This window comes from Glandiceps talaboti, chromosome 16 (genome assembly GCF_964340395.1).
Source record: "Glandiceps talaboti chromosome 16, keGlaTala1.1, whole genome shotgun sequence".
NCBI classification, from domain to species: domain Eukaryota; kingdom Metazoa; phylum Hemichordata; class Enteropneusta; family Spengelidae; genus Glandiceps; species Glandiceps talaboti.
In genome coordinates this window covers 3,712,861-3,736,409 of record NC_135564.1, presented here as the reverse complement: position 1 = coordinate 3,736,409, position 23,549 = coordinate 3,712,861, and the positions used below count along the sequence as shown (strand labels likewise).

Below are 23,549 nucleotides of genomic sequence, written 5' to 3'. Positions count from 1 at the left end.
AATCATGAATTAAATAAACCAATAACACTATCAGAAGTGGTACAAGTGACAAGATCAATAAAAAATAATAAAGCAAGTGGACCAGACGGCATTCCAGGAGAACTAGTAAAATACAGCAACATCAAAGTTAAACAAGCACTGACACAAGTATACAACAATGTACTAGATACAGGAATCTATCCAAAAATATGGAATACCAGCGTTATAACCCCAGTACACAAGAAAGGAGACAGGACAGACACAAACAACTACAGAGGTATTTCAGTTGGTAATGTGATAGCTAAATTATTTAGTATGATCATTAACAATAGAATATCAAACTATCTGGAAAGAAATAACATCATCCACCCAAACCAAGCAGGTTTCCGACGCAAACATAGAACTATCGACCATATTCTTACACTGCACACTATTATAAAGAAATACCATTCAAGAAATAAGAAAATCTACTGTTGCTTTGTAGACCTCAAAAAGTGTTTTGATACAATTTGGAGGAAAGCACTACTCTATAAATTACTATGTAACAACATCAACGGAAATGTATACAACATAATGAAAAACATGTACACCAATATGAACTTCATCGTGAAATTAACTGACGTGATAACAGAAAAGTTCCAAATTGATAATGGAGTTAAACAAGGCTGTCCACTAAGCCCGACATTGTTTAATATCTTTGTAAACGATTTCACTACCGGACTCGCAAACATTGAAACAAATGCACCAAAGCTTAATAACAAAACAATCAACAGCCTGTTGTATGCAGATGATATTGCATTGATGTCAACATCCTATGAAGGAATACAGAATGCACTGGACTACCTTCATCGATACACAACAGACTGGCGATTGCAAGTAAACACAAACAAAACACAAATAATGGTATTTAGAAAATCAGGATGCAAACAAGATACAAGACAATTCAAATGTGGCTTGGAAGAAATAAAAACTACAGAACAATACACATATCTCGGTGTAACATTCAAGACAAATGGCTCTATGAGCTCCACAGCAACCAGATTGTCAGACAAAGCCAGCAAAGCTGCAAGAATCCAGTCACAGATATATTCGACAAAGATAAACAGTACTAAGATAAAGGAAAAACTCATGAATACAACACAGCTACCTATCCTGACATATGCTGGCGAAATATGGGGTGTTCTCCAAAATCAAACAACTTGGGACAAAACAGAGACAGAAAAATTCCATCTACGTTTTTGTCGCCAAATATTAAATGTCAGCAACAGAGTGAGCAAAATAGGATGCAGAATGGAACTTGGGAGAGAACCACTGATTAGTAGAATATACTACTCAGCAATAAACTATTACAAATACCTCAAGACATTAGACAATAACAACTTAGCCTATTATGCAATGAATGACATGGAGAACAATGATTACACAGGTTCATGGCTAACTACCTTTGAACACAATATACAATTATATAACAGCAAGAATATCAACAATTTAACAAAACAAGAACTATACAACTCAATTAGACAATATTATATCAATCAATGGAATGAAAATAACAAAAGGGAAAACTCTAAGTTACGTACATACAACAACTTCAAAAATTCCCTGGAACAAGAAGAATACATTAAAGTAATGAACAATAAACAACACATCAAAACAATAGCCAAATTTAGATTAAGTTGCCATCAACTAGCCATTGAGAAGGGTAGATATACAAAACCAAAAACACCAGTAGAAGACAGACTATGTACACATTGTAAAGAAATAGAAGATGAAAGACATCATCTAATTCATTGTAAATTATATACAAAACAAAGAGAAAGAATGTTTAGTATTATCACTACCCTCAACTCAAACTTTATAAACTTAGATAGAGGAGAGCAATTTAGATATATACTACAATCAAAACATAAGGATATTATAACCGCTCTCTACATATACCTGGATGATACATGTAGTCAATAGACACACACTAGAACTACTGTATACTTTAATATTTATATTTCATAGATCATTATTAACTTTATTTTGTTTAAATACCAAATTAGAAATGTAAAATTTTCTAAACGGCTAAAATAAAGTGTTATCTTATCTTATCTTTACATAGGGGAGTCAGCCAGAGAGACAGGCAGACATTAATTTCTGTGTGTAGCTCTTGACTATTAGTAATTTCTATTTACCGTACTCGCAATACATTTATCTGTATATTATGGAAAAATAAAAGTAAAATAACGCATTGGTAGCTTTTATTATTTTTATTATACCAGATAGCTCATCTATATTGTCCACCTCCACATGCACCTTCTAGAGAAATGAAACAAACATATCATCAAATCATGTGTTTCAATATTTTCAGGTGATATAAAGAACTGTTTAACCCCTTAATATACTATTCTTTAAGTGTTTTAGGTCATGAGGTGAAAAAAAGGATACTGCATAGGCCTAATACTTGTATATTGTTGTTGGAGTATACTTATCTTGTAAGGGAAGGGGAGGAGGGTAGTTTTTCTAAGAAAAGACAAATAACCAATTTTCTTTGTCGACAATATCCATAAACGCGTGCGGGCGCGCGCACACGCACACACACACACACACACACACACACACACACACACACACACACACATGAATAGATAAAAAAGTTTTGTGAAAAGACAAAATAATAACCCGCAAACAAGTTACATGTTCTTTATTTTCTCGTTCTTATAATTAAAAGAAATGTCTGACTTTTTCCCATTCATTTCATCATGGATGTATTATGGGACACGAATACATTCATGATTTCATTATTAAAGGAACTGACTGCAAGTAAATGTAAACAAGAGACAGTCAGGCAAAATGTTTAACTTCATATGGTCATGATGATTCAACAGTGTTCGACCATGTGTTGTTGTTATGTGGTCTTAACTTGGGGGTTTCCGGAAGTACGTCACGTACAAGGGCTTCCCCAAAAATGGCGGCGCTTAGAACGACATCGCTTGTACGTCGTCTGTTCTCACTTCATTGTCATCTCAGAAGACCCCAACCAGTAACGGTAAGAACGATGAGGTAAGTATGATATCGTCTCCATTTAGTTGGCGCTTCGATTTATACAATTTATGAAGTGGCCGAAGATGAAGACTTGCGTGGGGTTTTGCGGACAAGATTTTCTGTCCCTGTTGTTGGACCCTTGACCTTAGTCTGGATGCCAACGTGGTATCGAATCATTAAGATCGGATGACAGATAGCACTAGACTACCTTGGCCTTGCCCAATGATTTGCCAACTATACTACCTAGTACCTGCCAATAACTGACCTGGTCCGAGATTAGCTCATAATCTACAGACTGGTGTTTATAGGTGTCTACGACCATGGAAGTAGAACCCCGGTGAGTGAACTTGCGCGATCACAGAAACAAGTGTAATTTTACCCCTTTCATATATAGTTGGCTAACTACGTCAATATTAACGATATTATCGACATTTTATTGTATTCTGATATTCTGAGACATAACTCGGGAAACAAATGCCTGTGAGTCAAGTCAGCAATATAGACTCGTGCACCGCCTGTAAGCTACGACCAGACTAGTCTATCAGATAGCCCTCGGATGTTCTTCCGATAAAATACGACACACAGCCGAACAACGCTATCGAGGATGGCAGGCCCTCACATGCGAACTTCGTTCGCTTATAGTAACTTATAGCATCGAAAGAAAGCCCGAACGTCTAGCAGCAAGACTACGACCAGACATGAATCATGAACGTCAAAGAATCTGACCTTAGATGACCTGACCTGAACTAGTATAACGTATTTTGACATTACCCAACATGAACTGAACCGGCCTCTCATGGACTTGTCTCAAGCAGGGTACCTACATGCATGATGAGCATTTTTGCAATATTTTAGTTTCTGGTGTCACTATTTAGATCACCATATTCAAGCATAGACCATAGGGTCTATGATTCAAGTCACATAACAAGCACACACAGACTAAGGTGTAGATGACACGGTAGCATAGCAGTACCAATACGTACCATCTATAGTACCCAATAATTATAGTACCCACTATTTTCTGTGTGCACACAAATAGCCAATGCCAGTATAGATAGCAGTTAGTATAGACTGCAAATCACCAGAACCAAACATTATAAATCTCATTCCCCCATAATATTTCCTCAGCTGAGTAGAATTTGCTGCTCATTTCAGATGTGTGTTCACAAGCTGACGCCTCTACCCCTTTTGCAGAATTCCAGTATTTCTTTTTTACAGCCCCTCCCACTCAAACATATTTATAATACAGGAAAGCTTACCTAAACAACAAAATGTATTTTTATTTTCCTGTTTTTCATTCTGAAAGTTGATTTATGAATCTTGAGAACCCCTGAATTTTTTTTTTTGAACTGTGATTTTGTCTGATCATCCAGATTTCCACAATATGTACATACTGTCTTGAGTTTTTATTGTCATTGTTGATTTACAGTTCAGACATAACCCAACACAGACAGGAAGTGAATGGAGTAAATATACACTATGAGAAAGCTGGTAGTGGGGACCATCCTATGTTACTGCTACCAGGTGCAATAGGTTGGTACTTATATTCTCTCACTTCGTTATTTTGTTTTCTTGACCCATTAGTCAAAGATGTTACATCTTTTATTATGCAAGTTCATGCATTGCTGCTCACAGTCAGAAAATTATTCAAAATAATCTCAAATTTTCACTGACATTTCATCAACATTGTCAGGGGTTTACTACAGTGGGTTGACACAAATTTATGTGTATCAACTACTGTACAATTAGACTGTTGTTCAACCCTATCATGCTTTTAAACCACTGTGAGTGTTGGCTGATAGCGTGACATGAATGTCATATCTTACAAACTATTGTATGGCCTGTTCACTGTTCTCCTATTGAGTTTTATATCACACATACTGCTTTCCATCATGCAGGTACATCACAAACTGATTTCAGTCCTCAGTTGGAACGACTGAACCGTGAAAAGTTTACAGTTATTGCCTGGGATCCAAGAGGGCATGGCAAATCTAGACCGCCAAACAGGGACTATCCTAAGAATTTCTTTGACAGGGATGCAAAAGATGCTGCAGATCTCATGAAAGTAAGATTTGATAATTTCAGATCAGTATTCTAATTTTTTTTTTGAATATCATAAATTTTACAGTTGTGCTTACAACACCATTGTTGTTTTACTTTATTTGCAGGCACTTGGATTTCATAGATATTCTCTACTTGGTTGGAGTGATGGTGCTATAACAGCAATGATAATTGCTGCTAAGTTTTCTGCTTCAGTGAATAAAATGATCATCTGGGGAGGCAATTCATTTGTTAGTGAAAATGATGTGAAATTGTATTTAGGTAAGATGTCTTGTTCCTTCTTTTACATACATACATACATTCACGGACTAATCTATCACTGTGCAAACTCAAGGTAAGTTGTCTTAAAATAAAGTGACTGGGAACTCAGATACACTTTACCTACCAAACCATTACTTTTTTTTTGCACAACTGGTTTATAACTTACAAGTTCAGTACTGCTCTAGGCATTGCAAAGTGTTTGTCAGCATGTGCAGATGTGTGTGTGTGTGTGTGTGTGTGTGTGTGTGTGTGTGTGTGTGTGTGTGTGTGTGTGTGTGTGTGTGTGTAAAAAGAACTTAAAAACTGAAAACCATTGGTTTAATTGTCTTTGTATTTGGTGGGATGTTATGTAGGGCCACAGTCTAGTTGGGAAATTGTTCAAATCAAAATGATCACACCATAGGTATGCATTACCAAAAATATTGTACCATATGTATTGATTGTGAAATTGTAAATTACACAGGCATTTGGGAGATTTTATCTCCTTCCTACTCTTACAAAAACACTTACCGTATTCCAATACTTGGGTTATAGTATATGATATTGGGGATACAGTGACCCCAAGATGCATGACGTACCGAGGGTGTGTTGTATTACTGGTCTATCACTTTTATTGACATCTTTATGGAAAATGTGTTCCTTTGTCTGTGTAGTAACCAGAGACATATCAAAATGGAGTGAGCGTATGCGTGCCCCAATGATAGCTGTTTACGGAGAAGAACATTTTCAAGAAATCTGGAATCTTTGGTGTGATGGAATCACTTGGTACTACAAGGATAATAATGGAGATATATGTGATGGAGAGCTAGCACATATCACATGTCCAACATTGATTGTACACGGACAGAAAGATGCCTTGGTTCCTCAGTATCATCCTGATAACTTACACCAAAAAATCAAGGGATCAAGGTAAAAATTAATCTTTTTATAACTGAAATGCTGGTGAAAATATAGACATGTAGTTGCTTAGTTGTTGAAGACAGGCTATAATTATGAATAAATTAAGTCAGTGGAAATGTTACAAATGAAATTATTATAAATTTACATAAATCTCTCTAGCATGAAATGTAAATACAGCAAGACATTGAAGAATATGTACTTTATCTGATGAAAGTAAATTGATGAATTTATCAGTTCTTTTGTGCTTTTATTACACGTATGAGTGAGTATTTGTCTGTATACATTTATAATTTCATACTGAAGTGTAAAACAGAAAACAGTCTTGGATACTTGTATGCAAATGAACATTCCATGTTCATGAAATCATGTGAACATATTGTTGTTCGTAGTTTTTTAAACAAAATTTGTTATTTCGAATAAACACATTTCTGTGTAATGTCAACAGAACTCCACGAGGAATAACTACCAGTGTGGCATACTTGAGGTATTTGCACTTTTCCTTGTGTACAGTGTGGTTGAGAAAGACATTTTCATTTTTGTTTGTTTTTTGTTTATCTTACAGATTGGTAAATTGGCCAGAGGGTAAACACAATCTTCATTTGAGATATCCAGAGGAATTCAACAAATTAGCAGAAGAGTTCTTGTTAGAATAAAAAAATGACATTTACTCAAATTTTGTGCCCATAACATTGAACATGAAAGGGTATAAGGTAACTCATTAACTCTATGTGCTGTTATAACCATGATATCCATATTGAGGTTTGTCTGTCAGTTGAGAGGTATCCTCTTACTTTGCGGAGCATCTCTGGCTATTTAGTGTTAGAAGTTCTTTGTTTACATCATTGTTTATCAAATGTACAATCATATGAGCATCCCTTTAATAGGTTGTTGGGTTACTTGTTTAAGGACTCTTTCAGATTGTTGAGTAATTGAGGAAATGAAATTTACTGATATTGAAGAGATGGGTTCTTCACTCGATGTAGGCTGAGACAGTGCTACTGGTTCTGAACTTAGAGGACAATCTGAGGTAGTCCCGAGGATTGGTTCTGAGCTTAGGGGACAATCTGAGGTAGTCCCGAGGATTGGTTCTGAGCTTAGGGGTCAATCTGAGGTAGTCCCAAGGATTGGTTCTGAACTTAGAGGACAATCTGAGGTAGTCCCGAGGATTGGTTCTGAGCTTAGGGGACAATCTGAGGTAGTCCCGAGGATTGGTTCTGAGCTTAGGGGACAATCTGAGGTAGTCCCGAGGATTGGTTCTGAGCTTAGGGGACAATCTGACATAGTCCCTAGGATTGGCTTAGAGGACAATCTGAGACAGACCCCAGGATTGGTTCTGAGCTTAGGGGACAATCTGAGGTAGTCCATAGGATTGGTTCTTAGCTTAGGGGACAATCTGAGATAGTCCCTAGGATTGGCTTAGAGGACAATCTGAGACAGACCCTAGGATTGGTTCTGAGCTTAGACAACAATCTGAGATAGTGCCTAGGATTGGCTTAGAGGACAATCTGAGACAGACCCTAGCTTGGTTCTGAGCTTAGGGGACAATCTGAGATAGTCCCTACGATTGGTTCTGAGCTTAGGGGACAATCTGAGGTAGTCCCGAGGATTGGTTCTTAGCTTAGAGGACAATCTGAGACAGACCCTAGGATTGGTTCTTAGCTTAGGGGACAATCTGAGGTAGTCCATAGGATTGGTTCTGAGCTTAGAGGACAATCTGAGGTAGTCCCGAGGATTGTTCTGAGCTTAGGGGACAATCTGAGGTAGTCCCGAGGATTGGTTCTGAGCTTAGGGGACAATCTGAGGTAGTCCCGAGGATTGGTTCTTAGCTTAGGGGACAATCTGAGATAGTCCATAGGATTGGCTTAGAGGACAATCTGAGACAGACCCTGGGATTGGTTCTGAGCTTAGACAACAATCTGAGACAGACCCTAGGATTGGTTCTGAGCTTAGACAACAATCTGAGATAGTGCCTAGGAGTGGTTCTGAGCTTAGAGGACAATCTGAGACAGACCCTAGGATTGGGTCTGAGCTTAGAGGACAATCTGAGACAGTCCCAAGGAGTGGTTCTGACAAACATTGTTTTCCATAAATCATTATAAAAATAATGATTTTATACAGTATGCTTTTGCCCTTCTATTTTTTTACATAGAGACAGATTTTAAAGATGTTAACCTTGTAAGTTTAGAGAATTGATTTGGCGTATGGTGTCCTAATATCATCAATCTTGAAATGATATTTTTGTTGCAATTTTTGTATGACTCATCTACTAAAAATTAACAGGGTCTAGTAAAAGAAGCCTTCAAGATTGAAATCCTACCCAATATGTATCAACAAAGACATAAATCTGCCACGGTATCATAACAATGATAAAATTAACCAGTACTATTAAACTTAGATACTTCTTTTTTTACTAAGTCTTGCTTCCTGTAACTGAAATTTTGCTGAAAGCACAAACAGGGGTTAAAAATTATGGTGGTCTGAGGTCCCTGACTAGTGCAATTTCCTGTCAGACTAGTAGTTTTGAAATCATGCCTCATTTCTCACAGTACAGACATACTAGTATAGTGGTCCTTGATACATCCTCAATGGCATACTTCTATGCATCAATGCTATCCATTGCTGCCTTCATTGGCAGCTACTTTTGCCCTACCACAGAGTTTACATCTGATGTTTGCTATTTTTTTTAATGCATATGTGACACACATCATTCAGGGTGTTTGTTGGTAATTTTGTCTGTTCAATTAAGCAACTACATTTGTTTTTGAAAAGGATGATATATTTGGAAACTACGAATTAAAAAAGTTATTTTTTATCATTTGTACCAAATAGTCTCTTTGTTGTCTCAGTGGTCTGATACATGATCTAAGTTGTAAATTTCTATCAGTGTACCTATTAACAAATGACATGTGACTTGTCAGGCAGACCACCACCAGTCAGTCAAACATATGTATATACACAGTCAGATATACTTACATATAGACAGACAGACAGATGTATGTATGTACAACGTACATACGTACATACGTACGTACGTACGTACGTACGTATGTACGTACATACATACATACATACACACACACACACACACACACACACACACACACACACACACACACATACATACATACATACATACATACATACATACATACATACATACACAAAACTGTTTACAGAATTATACCATCATCAAATAGTTGAGGCGATTCGTCCCCGTGTACCTTAAAAGTGCAGGAGTGCAGTAGGACTAGGCCGAGTCTGGATGGACCTTGGCTTGTCTTCTGTATCTGCTTGTTCAGAATATCATTTCTATGATGACAAATTAACGTACGACACAGTGGGCCGAGTTGGCAATCACCTGGGCCGAGTTGGTAATCCCCTGGGCGAAGTTTGTAATGGGCTGAGTTGGCAATGGGCCGAGTTGGACCTACCCCAGAGAGGGAAGGCTGGATGCAACCAATGCATGTGAGTTTCTGAAATGAAAGTTTGGCCATGGTATCCTGTTTACATCTCAGTCTGTGATTTTACTTCACTGTCTCACTAACCACTTGTAATGTTATCCATGGCAACCAATTAATTTAGCTACGCCCCCAATAGCAGTTATCAGCATTCCTGTTTGTAGATATTATATGTAAATTATGTTGCTCTTGTGCTCAGCTCAACATTTAGATATTGATTTCATTTGAATATTGTCAATTATGCTGATGTACGTAATCACTCCACATTGTAACCAATCAGTTTTAGTGTATTTTTTCAAATCAATCAGTTTGAACATATGATTTTCAAATAATCAGTTGCCATTAATAGCATTACAAGTGGTTAGTGAAACCTCAATGCAAAATCACAAATCGCGATGTAAACAGGCTAAGCTATTGAGCTACCACAACATTACACAACCAAAGAAATGTCATATACACCAAAGCCATTGTTTTCATACATAACTTCGCACAGCATTTATTGACAATATAATACAAAAAGCTATGGTCGATATCACAGTGAATTACAAAGTAGCTGTCACGTTCAAATTTGCACAGCTATGTCATGTTATGTGTTATGTGTAACATAACGACATAGCTTAACGATATCTGTTCATTTGCACGGCAGTGTATATAACGTCGATACGAGGTAGCAGGAAAGTAAATCATTTGTGTAAAAGAAACAACATGTCAATGCCAATGTAACGGAACTGACAGCAGTAAATGTTATATGCATGATTGCCATGTAAGACTGATGAAGCACGGAATACTAAATGCCCTATCAGTTGTTTTGATAGCATTAACCATCTTTCCAAAAATGAAAGTAGAAGAACGAACATTCATTGGGAAAATAGTTGTGTATATCCATCGAAAATACACCACACGTCGAAAGTTCAGAAGGGACAACTATGAGGAATCTCGTGTGTTTTCCTCTTAACCTTCGTCTTCCATTTCTCCCTCATCCTCGTCGAATTCACCATCCTCTTCAGCTGTGGCATCCTGGTACTGTTGATATTCAGACACCAAATCATTCATGTTGGACTCGGCTTCAGTGAATTCCATTTCATCCATACCTTCACCAGTGTACCAATGCAAGAAAGCCTTACGACGGAACATAGCTGTGAACTGCTCGGAAACTCTCTTGAATAGTTCTTGGATAGCGGTGCTGTTACCGATGAAGCAAACAGACATCTTAAGACCACGTGGTGGGATATCACAGACAGCGGTCTTGACGTTGTTGGGGATCCATTCAACGAAATAGCTGCTGTTCTTGTTCTGGACATTCAGCATTTGCTCGTCAACTTCCTTCATGGACATTCGGCCACGGAAGATGGCAGCAACAGTAAGATAACGGCCATGACGAGGATCACAAGCAGCCATCATGTTCTTGGCATCGAACATCTGTTGTGTCAGCTCTGGTACAGTCAGGGCACGGTATTGCTGGCTACCACGGCTGGTCAGAGGAGCGAAACCTGGCATGAAGAAGTGAAGACGTGGGAAGGGTACCATGTTGACAGCCAATTTACGGAGATCAGCATTGAGTTGACCTGGGAAACGGAGACAGGTAGTGACACCACTCATGGTAGCAGAAACGAGATGGTTCAAATCACCATAGGTTGGGGTGGTCAGTTTCAAGGTACGGAAACAGATATCGTACAGGGCTTCATTGTCGATACAGAATGTTTCATCTGTGTTTTCTACCAGCTGATGAACAGACAAGGTGCAGTTGTATGGTTCTACCACAGTGTCTGATACTTTTGGTGATGGTACAACACTGAATGTGTTCATGATACGATCTGGATATTCTTCACGGACCTTGCTGATAAGAAGTGTACCCATACCAGATCCAGTACCACCACCAAGTGAATGTGTAAGTTGGAAACCCTGAAATAGAGATAGCGAACATTAAGATTCCACCCTCTGTATAGGATTATGCGTGTACTCATTTATTTTATCTATCAAGAACAGTGCTGTTTGTTAGAGCTAGAATCAAATGTCAATGTAGTCTGTCACTAAAGCCACAAGCCAAGTTACATTCTATGTTGCATTGAACATGGCAGGCTAGATATCTTGGACATGGTATTTCTTGATTGACGTGTTCTTGTTTGTATATTTGACTAGTATAGTCGCCTTGCTAAGTATCAAGTCAGACATAGTCTCGGTTACCCAGACTCACAAAGCTGGAGCTTTACTACGAAACCACCCACTGGCAGATGAATCTGGTGGTCTCATAGTAGAGCCCCCAGCGGTGAGAGTCTGGATAACTGAGACTAAGTCAGACCATGGATGTATTAGGGGAGACACATACCTGTAGACAGTCACAGCTCTCAGCTTCTTTTCGGACCACATCAAGCACGGAATCAATAAGCTCAGCACCCTCTGTATAATGACCCTTGGCCCAGTTGTTACCAGCACCACTCTGACCTGAAGGAGTTTATATGAGAATTGGTAAGGGTTGTCACAATTGTAGAAAAATAAACGGTCTTTTTATCGAACAGGAATTTTGGCTTTCGACTGGGAAAGGTTTATGAATCGACTTTTGAACGGGCCATAGTATTTCTTTTTGTCGATGGATATGTAGCTGAGAACCTTTCTTGTGCCATGGCGTTAACTGTGTTCTACCTCCATGGTTGAGCAGATCTCGACAATTTCCTCTAAATCTCAGACAACCTGTAGTCTCAATACGTAGTCAACATGAAATATCTGCAGAGATTTGACACAGATTAGATGAAATTGTTTGATCAGCATCATAAAACTTCAACTATAAACATGGTAATAACGACAGTCGGATGAAATACTTCAAATTAACATGTTAGCAATCATACTACCATAACGATCTATTTGTTCACTGTTTCATTATATTGGTTCACTCCAACTTTCGATTTACATAGGTTTATCTTTTATTTGGGTGTCAAGTTACTTGTCCTCGAATATCAAAATGGATTAAACTCCCCATATTTCCGCAAACAAACGCCTGAATGATTGTACTATACGTCCGCAACATAGTCCAGACTTGACTTGATGTCACTACACGATGAGAACTTCTTGAGATAGAAATCTTGTTGAGATAGTAATACTAAAACAAGTATCTGGGGTATACATGACACTATATTTGTTCAGTGATGTGCATGTGGTTACAAAGTTGTACTTACCAAAGACAAAATTGTCTGGTCTGAATATTTGACCAAAGGGACCAGATCGGACAGAGTCCATAGTTCCTGGCTCCAAATCCATCAGGATTGCTCTTGGAACGTATCTGCCACCAGTGGCTTCATTGTAGTATACGTTGATTCTTTCCAACTGCAGATCGGAATCGCCATGGTATGAACCAGTTTGGTCGATACCGTGTTCGTCAGAGATGACTTCCCAGAACTAATGGAGAGAGAAAGGACTCGTAAAGGACTCACGGAGAACGTAAAATAACGTTGATTTTCTGACTACAAAAAACTGTCTTTTTATTAAACGAATGAAAGCATTGTGGTATGGGTGGGGGCGCTGTCTTAGGTGACGCGCTATCAACACTTGCACTGTTTTTTCTTCTGCCTAGTTGTATATATTTTGGAGTTTAAAAAAACGTTAACCACATTGTTGGGATACTAACAAAGGGTGTAATGGGTACTTGCCACAATATTTGTCTCCAATCGTGCACTTAAGTATGTCTATTTCCTTTTGCCTTTGTTTTGTTGAAGAGAGAGAGAGAGAGAGAGAGAGAGAGAGAGAGAGAGAGAGAGAGAGAGAGAGAGAGAGAGAGAGAGAGAGAGAGAGAGAGAGAGAGAGAGAGAGAGAGAGAGAGAGAGAGAGAGAGAGAGAGAGATGGGGGAGGAAGAGGGGTTATTTTAAATTAGCGGGGAACGAATGAAAATGATCTAAATGTTTATTATCAGTATTCGTGGCGCATCCACGACAGCTTGCCCTTTCACATTAAAAGGAATAATTGCTCACTAAATGTAAGATTACAAGAACTGGTTGACTCTTCGATGTAGACCTGCACTGTAATCAGCCTATCAATCTAAGTATATCTGGCATTCTCACTATATCAACTCTTGACAACAAAACGATGTCTGCATACTAAAACCTCACATTCACCCCGTAGACGGATTACATGCACATATTTCTTTTATTTTCCTATGCACGAAATACTTCACTGGCTGAAATTCAGACTTAGTTTTCTTGTCTGCATACAAATTATTCACAAAACGTAATGGGGTACGAAATGGGTTATTTCACAGTCACCTGTGAGCTTAGAGTCAATTCATGAAGGGTTCTAGTACAGAATAACCAGAATTTGTGAAATCATTGCTCTTTAATATGGCTAATTATAAACACACATTTTTTGTACAGGGGCACTTTAATTGATTCTTATAACACGTTAGTGACTGTTGACAGTTCATTTATTATGATTGTATCTCAGACAAGTTAAGGAGATCCCAGGACAGTATTTATACCATGTCCGACAGTACAGAAACAATGCAGTCATTATTACACCGGCTAATCCAATGTCCCATATACGACAGCATTGATTTACACACCCTTTTAATATTTTTCGTTGCGTCGGAAAAAATATTCAGACTTGCGATAATGTTTGATTGACACAGAACAAGTAGTAAGCTAATACGTCCATTTGTTCAAATCCTCTACACTATGAATGTTGTCATTTAGTAGACGTCGTGGCTTTGCCATACAAAATCTGAACGTGCCAGGCTGCTTAAAATACTAATATCCAAACTCTATTTTATGCCTTGGAAATTTAGAAGAAGCGGTTGAAAGAAAAACCCTAAGTGCATTAGTTCTAACTGGTATACTCATAATTAGAGGCTTATTCACCGGATAACAGTATAACAAGTAGCGGTTAACGATAATGGGAGCCCCTTTCTATTGCATTGAATGAACAACTTCACGACATAATACCGTTAATGTATTTCTCATTTAGGGATTTCGTAGCGACTACTTAGCGTAAAAACCGTGACAAACAATACACCAGTCTGTTTGACATAGGATATTGGTCGAGGATACGTAGATGTTCGCCGAGCAATTTATTGTCAGGAGTCATCTGTTCTTGATTTGTACCGTTTAGCCTTAAGCTTGTCGAAGAGTTTTGAAGAATCCTGGTGTAAAATTAGTCAAAAGCTCATAGACCGCCTGACTAGTAGTATTGTTATTCGGGGATTATTGTCAACATTGTAGCCGATGCAGGTACTGATGATAAAAATGATGATGATGATGATGATGATGATGATGATGATAATGATGATGATGATGATGATGATGGTGATGTTGATGATGATGATGATGGTGGTGGTGGTGGTGGTGGTGGTGGTGGTGGTGGTGGTGGTGATGATGATGATGATGATGGCGACGACGACTACAACGGCGACAACGTTAACAACGACGACGACGATGAAGGCGATAAAGTGGGCAGTTGTATAGAGAGTAATCATGTTTGTCAAAATTATCGTATTGACTAATGTATTAATTATATTAATTATTGTATTATTTGGATTTCAAGTAAGCATACAGTTGTAATATTATGTAAGTGATAAAATTAACCACCGATATCAATACTCCAAGAACGACTGTGTTCATTTTTCATGATACAAAGACTGGTTACTTCAGCCAATACAGCATATAACTGATTTACACCTGGTGTGAATTGATACCTGATTTACACCTGGTGTAACTACCTAGTATGCTAAGCCGTAAGGGTGAAGCCAACACACGTTATCACATCAATTGTTCCAGTCCCTATCTAAGGCCCCATTCTCCTACCAATGCTTATTTGCTCACGCGTGTCGACCACAGAGCAGTATCCTCCCTAGTTGCCTGGGAAACGCGATAGGCTAGAGAATGAGTCATCACCGTCAAGTTACGAACCCCTAATTTAAATATCCGACTAATTTGCATATCTACTAATTTAAATATTATAAATTGATAATAAATGCCACTATGTGTTGATTGCCATAAATAATGAATACTGTCAGGACGGAATATTTAATATAATTAATTACCGTGACTGTAAACATCATGAATTTTATTTTTTAGAGAGAAGAACGACTGTATTTGATAAAGATTTTATGTTCATATTACTCAGATAGTAAAAGATAGAGATTGTGAAACTTGCTTATATCAAAGCCCAGCTGGGCACTGAGACAGCCTTTCATATCGTAGCGTCCAACGCCCGCTTTAAATCTAAACATTTTCCAAAGAAAAATGTCAAAGAATTAAAGAGAGAAGATGGGTTACCTTGGCGCCGATCTGGTTACCACACTGTCCAGCCTGCAGATGTACAATTTCACGCATTTTGACAAAATTTTATGTCACGCCTTTTAACTAGAATGAAAAAGGGGTAAGCAATAATTTCACAGTCGCTCCCCACTGAACTGAGACAATATCACAATCGCTACTGCAGCTTCTCAATATCTATGAAGGGGCATGTCATTTATACTGTGTGAACAACCCTTGTGTTCTTCCGCCGTGGACTATTTCCTAATAATTAACATTATAGCAATCGTATGATGCTGATCTTTAATCTCATTTCATTGTAACAGTAAATCGTCATTTTTACGTCCAATACCTTAAAACGTAATGAAAATACACAACGCATTCCAAAGTAGTTTGTGAATGACTGAATTTGCGGCTTTATTTTCCAGCATCATTTATCACCGACAACATCAGCTAAACCCAGACAGACAGGCATCCATATTCAAATTAGCTCACCGAAATTAATTATACTTCACTTCTCCTCAAGAACAATAACAGCAAATATGTTCATTTCACGTGTTTCAAGAGAATATCCATTATGCCATAATTATGATCGGAGTATGTGTACATAACAATACAACACTTAAAGGTTTGACACCCTAGACTTCCGCACTCAGACGTGATGGGTCAGACGATGTGACGTGACAGATAAATGAACATATTATATATATTAGTTTCTTTTCAATCCGTATCATGTTTCAGTGGATATCACAATCGTGGTAGCCAGTGTAGTGTTACACTTGTCTTACACTTCAGCATTTCACATGATAAATGCTTGTAATATTCAGTTCAACAATTCATCATGTGCATTTATCGTCTGACTCCATGTTTCATGTTACACTAGAAATCATCATCACAATACTTCCGTTTCTAAATTATTGAAATATTTAATCGCCTCTGTATTTTTGTGAGTGTGCGCATACTTGTCTCTGGATATTAGTCACGTTGTTGCTTCGTAATGAATGGTGCTAATTCATGCATAGATTTTGTTCGATTTTGGCCAGGTCAAGGTAACGTTTTATTTTACTGTCCTTCACAACTCGTTAATGTTTGCAACATTGATTCATGGCGGTCTAGTTTTCTGTGACTGCAAATACGTGGATACAATGTACTGACTTATTGATGGTTGGAGTGAGTGATTGATTGGTTGATTGATTGATAGATATATTGATTGATTAATTCGATTGATCGTTTATAATCTCAGCATATATTAAAAACCTCTCCTTTCACCTCTTATTAACCTTGCTACCACAGACAAATATTGGACGTTCTCGCTAATTTGAAATAATCCGATGTGTTGCTATGACAACATAGTTTCAGTACTGTATGAGATATACCATTTAATTGAACCAGTAAATATTCACTGTATCACATCTTTTGTCCAAGAGACTTAGTATTTCCAAGAAAATGGAATTCGGCTGTTTGACTTTATTCGTAGATGCTTACATTAACACGTACTGCCAATATGAACATATAATAAGACATAGCAACGCCCGAGTATACAGCTGTAGTTGGTATAATTTTTGTGACAAATGGTTATACCACCTGATACATGCAAACTTGTGTATGTTCATGATAAACAATCAAACATAGACCGAACTCTACCCATACTTTGTACACAGACAACAAGTCGGTGTATATAGCAGTACCATCAATTTCAGGAACTCGGACTGATTGATCTGTTTACACATGGACATCAATTCAGTGTACATAGCAAAACCATCAATGACTAGTACTTCAGCTAATCAGACTGATTGATCTGCCTACACATAGACATCAAGCTTGTGTACACGCTGGTGTTTTTATAAAACAGAATAACATTCTGAAAAATAATGAAACGTTAAAACGGTAAAATATATCAGATTGAAATGCATTGTATATCTCAAATGAAGATATGTTAGTCTTTCTGACAGCATAGACAAAGAAAACCCTCCTTTCTGTGACAACTGTTAGAATGTAAAATGGAGAGTAATTAATTTTAATGTGTGCAAATTTCATTGAAGCTATTGTTCAAATATCAATTATCATCCGACGTTACTTTGATGACGTAATGCATAATGAGATTTATGTGTCTTGGAAGTCATAGAGTCAACACGGCAGTAATTTGATTGCCTCAACTATAATGTCTGCAATTTATATCCATTTTCCCGCCAAAAGTGTTTGCATAGATGTCATGTTGTATGTAAGGTTTAGAACTATTCAGCTGCTTTAGATAGGAATGATGAAGCCATGTGTATTGTCAATTGATTTTTGGTTGGAAAAGGATATTGCTTACTCCCTCCAAAATACAAGTTTCCTTGTACATATCACAATGGAGAAAATAACACATACATGTGATAGCCAATAAGTTTTAACAATCTGGTTAAATGGACAACGACGTCGACAGACATGTGATAACTTTTTCCCGGGATAATCGTTCTAACAATGGCAAAAGTTCAAGTTCGTTGCTAGGCTGTCTTTTCCTTGTCTGCGATGCCACGAAGATTACTGTAGCGCCTGTGGCAATACCTCAAAATCAATAACTTCAGTTGAGTGATTGCGAATGTGTAGAGAATGCATGTATATAGTAGCTTTATAACCGTGGTAACAATGAACTTTATAACCGTGGTAACAATGAACTGCATAACCATAGTAACGATGGAACAGAATGAATATCTTGAAAACAAATTTCAAGTCCGATTTCCTTTTTATCAATTCAGAGACAAAGGTGGGAAAATCAATAAATAATATGTACATTACGTGTAAAATTTCGCGCAACGAAATTGATATTGCGTTATATAAATATGTACAACCAGAGTAATCAATTATCGACATCATAATTAATTTGATTTCTTCAAATACCATTGGTTTTAATAAATGATTTAGATTGGGAAAGCTAAGATAAAATAAAACATTTGAACACACTGCTGAAATATTTTGATATTTGATAACATAAATATTATTTTTGACAGTTGAGTCTTGTTATGAATTATTGTGTGAGTCATAAGCGGTTAGGCAATAATACTTACATTGAGTAATGTATTATCACGTGTCAGGGGTCACTGACTTCACACTCTGTCATATTCATACAGCATTATTACTTCTAAGTTAAAGGGGCATAAAATGATATTTTTTGTAGGGAGAGATAATTGATACAATGATATCAAAGGAAAAGTCACAGTCAGGTTTATATCTGCCTTTAGTACACTTATGGCGATTACTGCTATGAATTTACAATTTACAGATGATTTTGGGAGATAAATTAGCACCTTCGTAAGTTTCTCGACCTTGAACTTCTGTAAAGCCCTACTACTGCTTTTGTATGTGTTCTACCATTTTTGGGATAAGTTCTGCAAGGGTTTATGGAAAACCCTCAGGTGATGACGTAATCTCTTTGTCTTGGCACTCGTTGTATTTGTAGTATGATACTGACTAAAGCATACTGGACACTAAAACTATGACATGTTATTGCCAGAATTCAAACCTAGTATCAATATTCAGGGATAACACATAAACAGTTACTAGTATTCGTCGTTAGAATGAAAAGGCGATCAAAACCCAACGTCGTAAACCACTGGTCAGACCTCTTTACGGCACTGTCCAAAACGTACAAACGTCGTAAACCACAGCCCTCTTTACGGCACTGTCCAAAACATTGCTTCTGAATCAGTAGAAATATGTGCTCTGGCTTGTGAGAATGCGAAACCCCTGTCAGAAGACGATTGTTAATGCAACCGAAGACGGTAATTTAAGCACAATGGATTATATAGGTATTTTCAGTCAAGGGAAATATGTAACTTGGTGTGTGCTACAGTGAATTGAAAGACAACACACGCAGACAGGCATGCATATGGATGTACATACATACATACATACATACATACATACATACATACATACATACATACATATTAATAATGGTGATTAAAATGTGATGTCACAATAATTTACAATGCCTGTTTTACACAGAGATCCATCTATCCAATATCTATTATTAGATTAGCTTGATTGTTAAGACGGATATTGTTATCACAATCTGACCTAAGTCTGGTAAATTATGATCATCAGTCATCCTAAACGATTGAAGGAGTAGTTTAAACAGACGTTTCACTCTATTACAACATGAATACTTATCAACCACAGCTCCATTAGTAATGAATACAAAAGACAAATGGTTCCCTGGAGCTACTGATCAGAAAATAGATTGCCCCCTGTTTACTTCGAGAAAAATGAAGGACACAATTCGTCAAAATCGTTACAATTGTTCAAAATCCCGTATTATTAACAACTGCACTTTGCCATCAGTGGTCGAAATTCTAACAGCCAACATACATCGTGCGCTGGGTGTGACGACTGTCGAGCACATGATAAAGTTAAAAGAATTGAAATAGGATGATTCCCTCGAATTTAAAGATTAATTATAGTACCAAATTATAGCTGCTGTTATTTCCATTCTTTGTCTAAGCATGTCACGGGTATAATTAGTTGCATTAACTTGTACTACTGTGATTTCCTTATCGGCGATGGATTAGAGGAAGTTCGTGCTAATATCACATTCCTATTTCAGTAATAGTATGGTCTTATGATGTAGCTATTCATAAACTTTAATTCTCTCTACCTACATACATTTAAAATTGTGTAATATAAGGAGACCATTGACTGCATGGAACTCGTGGAGAGGAAAGTAAACCAGATGAAATTAGTCATGGTACGTTATATTATGACACTGATAGTATAATCAGAGAGAGGGTCTGAAGCCAATACAAAATAGCTAGCATGAAATATTTATATATACACTCACTCACTCACTCACTCACTCACTCACTCACTCACTCACTCACTCACTCACTCACTCACTCACTCACTCACTCACTCACTCACTCACTCACTCACTCACCCCCTTCCCACACAAGTATTAATTCTCAAGTATTTGTTTTGGCAAATATGACTTTATTAAATGAAGCATAAAACGTAAGCATATGCTGGACTGTGTCCCTTTATATATCAATATGCAAAAGAAGATTGTTCACTAAGAACTGAAAAGTTATTACCAAGAATCCACAAGGCAATTTGTTAAGTCAGTCGTGATAACATTCATACATTTGGTCTGTTACAGAGCACGTGATAAATGAAGACAAAGACATAACGAGCCAACTGATGACAATTCACCAACCAACCAAGCAATGGATTGGATTGTTGTTCGCTGGAACATCTATAACTTTATCATATCAAGAATACTTTCACATGACATTCCAGTCCTTTCATTTCACTTTATGTGGTTGGCTAACTAATTCTTTTCTTTGATCAATCATTGTCTTTCTTTGTGTCGGCTTAGGCTTCTTCTTCTCCCTCCTCCTCCTCATCGAATTCACCCTCCTCTTCAGCTGTGGCATCCTGGTACTGTTGGTATTCAGACACCAGATCATTCATGTTGGACTCGGCTTCAGTGAATTCCATTTCATCCATACCTTCACCAGTGTACCAATGCAAGAAAGCCTTACGACGGAACATAGCTGTGAACTGCTCGGACACACGCTTGAAGAGCTCTTGGATGGCGGTGCTGTTACCGACGAAAGTGGCGGACATCTTCAAACCACGTGGTGGGATGTCACAGACAGCGGTCTTGACGTTGTTGGGGATCCATTCAACGAAGTAGCTGCTGTTCTTGTTCTGGACGTTCAACATCTGCTCATCGACTTCCTTCATGGACATACGACCACGGAAGATTGCTGCAACGGTGAGGTAACGGCCATGACGAGGATCGCAAGCAGCCATCATGTTCTTGGAATCAAACATCTGTATGGTCAGCTCTGGCACAGTCAGGGCACGGTATTGCTGGTTACCACGGCTGGTCAGAGGAGCGAAACCTGGCATGAAGAAGTGAAGACGTGGGAAAGGTACCATGTTGACTGCCAGCTTACGGAGGTCAGCGTTGAGTTGACCTGGGAAACGGAGACAGGTAGTGACACCACTCATGGTAGCAGAAACGAGATGGTTCAAGTCACCGTATGTTGGGGTGGTCAGTTTCAAGGTACGGAAGCAGATATCGTACAGGGCTTCATTGTCAATACAGTACGTTTCGTCTGTGTTTTCTACCAGCTGATGAACTGATAGAGTGGCATTGTAAGGTTCTACCACAGTGTCTGATACTTTTGGTGATGGTACAACACTGAATGTGTTCATGATACGATCTGGATATTCTTCACGGATCTTGCTGATGAGGAGTGTACCCATACCGGATCCGGTACCACCACCAAGGGAATGTGCAAGTTGGAAACCCTGGAAAAGAAAGAAATACATCAAGTCAAGTACAGCTTGTTTATTATTTTTCGTGCAATACAAAGGAGAGAGATAGGCAGAGAGAGAGACTGACTGAGAGAGAAAATAGGTACACAGAGGGAAACACAGAGAGGCAGAGTGAGACTATGTGTGTGTGTGTGTGTGTGTGTGTGTGTGTGTGTGTGTGTGTGTGAGTGAAAGAAACAGACAGAGAAGTAGAGTGAATTACATACATACATACATACATACATACATACATACATACTTACATACATACATACATACATACATACATACATACATGCATACATACATGCATACATGCATACATACATATACATATACATATACATATACATATACATATACATATACATATACATACAAACATAGATGGGTGAATGTACATAGAAACAAACAAAGAGACAGACAGACGGACAGACAGACAGACAGACAGACAGACAGACAGACAGACAGACAGACAGACAGACAACTTGGTACACATAACACAGTAAAGCAGGGACTGTATAATGTACAACGAGACATGTAGCGATTTAGGGTTTCATTATAACACACCTGCAGACAATCGCAGCTTTCTGTTTCTTTTCTAACTACATCTAAAACTGAATCTACGAGTTCAGCACCCTCTGTGTAGTGACCTTTGGCCCAGTTGTTCCCAGCACCACTCTGACCTGTTGAAGAATAAGAATGTAATTATCATTTTAGTAACATGTTTAATGTAAAACAATTGCCATGGATCATTTCTTAAAACAACAAACACAGTAGATGAAATATTTTATGTCGTGCAGATATCAAACTTACCGAAAACGAAGTTGTCTGGTCTGAAGATCTGGCCGAATGGTCCAGAACGGACAGAGTCCATAGTTCCTGGCTCCAAATCTACCAATATGGCACGAGGTACATATTTGCCACCAGTAGCTTCATTGTAGTATACGTTGATTCTTTCCAACTGCAGATCGGAATCGCCATGGTAGGTACCGGTTGGGTCGATACCGTGTTCATCGGAGATGACTTCCCAGAACTATTACACAAAGGAACAAAGAGCGGATTATTGGATGGGGAAAAGGGAAAGAAACTCAAGTACGTGCCATGCTTGCAAAGTATTAGAATACAACTGCTCTTTTATATGTGCTTTGGGTGTGTAACACCTCCCCCCACCCCGTCAAAGGAAAAAAAATGTAATACGTCTCGTCATTGCTATAGTAGATGGCTTCAAATCATTTCTATCAAGTGGAAGAGATCTCATAAGACCCTTTAAATTGATTGGGCCATTCAGTGTGTCACGTGTTTTCGGACTACAAATTTGTA

The 23,549-nt window shown here is 38.0% G+C and overlaps 3 protein-coding genes across 3 annotated transcripts in view; 1 reads left to right on the top strand and 2 right to left on the bottom strand.

Annotated features, from left to right (window-relative positions):
* Window positions 1-2,922: 2,922 nt before the first annotated feature.
* On the top strand, window positions 2,923-8,991 carry LOC144447291 (serine hydrolase BPHL-like). The gene is made up of 6 exons (XM_078137212.1): window positions 2,923-3,024; window positions 4,436-4,539; window positions 4,905-5,071; window positions 5,175-5,328; window positions 5,982-6,237; window positions 6,791-8,991. Exons 1-6 carry the CDS (start codon window positions 2,930-2,932, stop codon window positions 6,879-6,881), a joined length of 867 nt encoding a protein of 288 aa, XP_077993338.1. The 5' UTR covers window positions 2,923-2,929; the 3' UTR covers window positions 6,882-8,991.
* A 1,186-nt stretch (window positions 8,992-10,177) lies between these two features.
* On the bottom strand, window positions 10,178-16,117 carry LOC144447846 (tubulin beta-4 chain-like). The gene is made up of 4 exons (XM_078137962.1): window positions 15,945-16,117; window positions 12,857-13,076; window positions 12,013-12,128; window positions 10,178-11,588 (listed from the first exon to the last, which is right to left on the bottom strand). The coding sequence occupies exons 1-4, from the start codon at window positions 15,999-16,001 to the stop codon at window positions 10,638-10,640; spliced, it is 1,344 nt and encodes a 447-aa protein (XP_077994088.1). The 5' UTR covers window positions 16,002-16,117; the 3' UTR covers window positions 10,178-10,637.
* Window positions 16,118-20,881: 4,764 nt separating this feature from the next.
* The window catches only part of LOC144447798 (tubulin beta chain-like), a 3,583-nt gene continuing 915 nt past the window's right edge, over window positions 20,882-23,549 (bottom strand). The window contains exons 2-4 of the mRNA XM_078137886.1: window positions 23,043-23,262; window positions 22,797-22,912; window positions 20,882-22,220 (exon numbers count right to left, since the gene is read on the bottom strand). Coding sequence (XP_077994012.1) covers window positions 21,273-22,220; window positions 22,797-22,912; window positions 23,043-23,262 — 1,284 coding nt within the window. The 3' untranslated portion in view covers window positions 20,882-21,272. The remainder of the gene's footprint in view (window positions 22,221-22,796; window positions 22,913-23,042; window positions 23,263-23,549) is intronic.

Bases quoted from the DNA above. Each gene is read 5' to 3' on its own strand.
- LOC144447291 (XM_078137212.1), top strand. From the start codon at position 2,930: ATGGCGGCGCTTAGAACGACATCGCTTGTACGTCGTCTGTTCTCACTT. The intron at 5,329-5,981 runs GTAAGATGTCTT...TTGTCTGTGTAG, and splicing joins TGATGTGAAATTGTATTTAG to TAACCAGAGACATATCAAAA. The intron at 6,238-6,790 runs GTAAAAATTAAT...TTTATCTTACAG, and splicing joins CAAAAAATCAAGGGATCAAG to ATTGGTAAATTGGCCAGAGG.
- LOC144447846 (XM_078137962.1), bottom strand. From the start codon at position 16,001: ATGCGTGAAATTGTACATCTGCAGGCTGGACAGTGTGGTAACCAGATC. The intron at 13,077-15,944 runs GTAACCCATCTT...TCTCTCCATTAG, and splicing joins GTAACCAGATCGGCGCCAAG to TTCTGGGAAGTCATCTCTGA. The intron at 12,129-12,856 runs GTAAGTACAACT...AAACTCCTTCAG, and splicing joins ACCAGACAATTTTGTCTTTG to GTCAGAGTGGTGCTGGTAAC.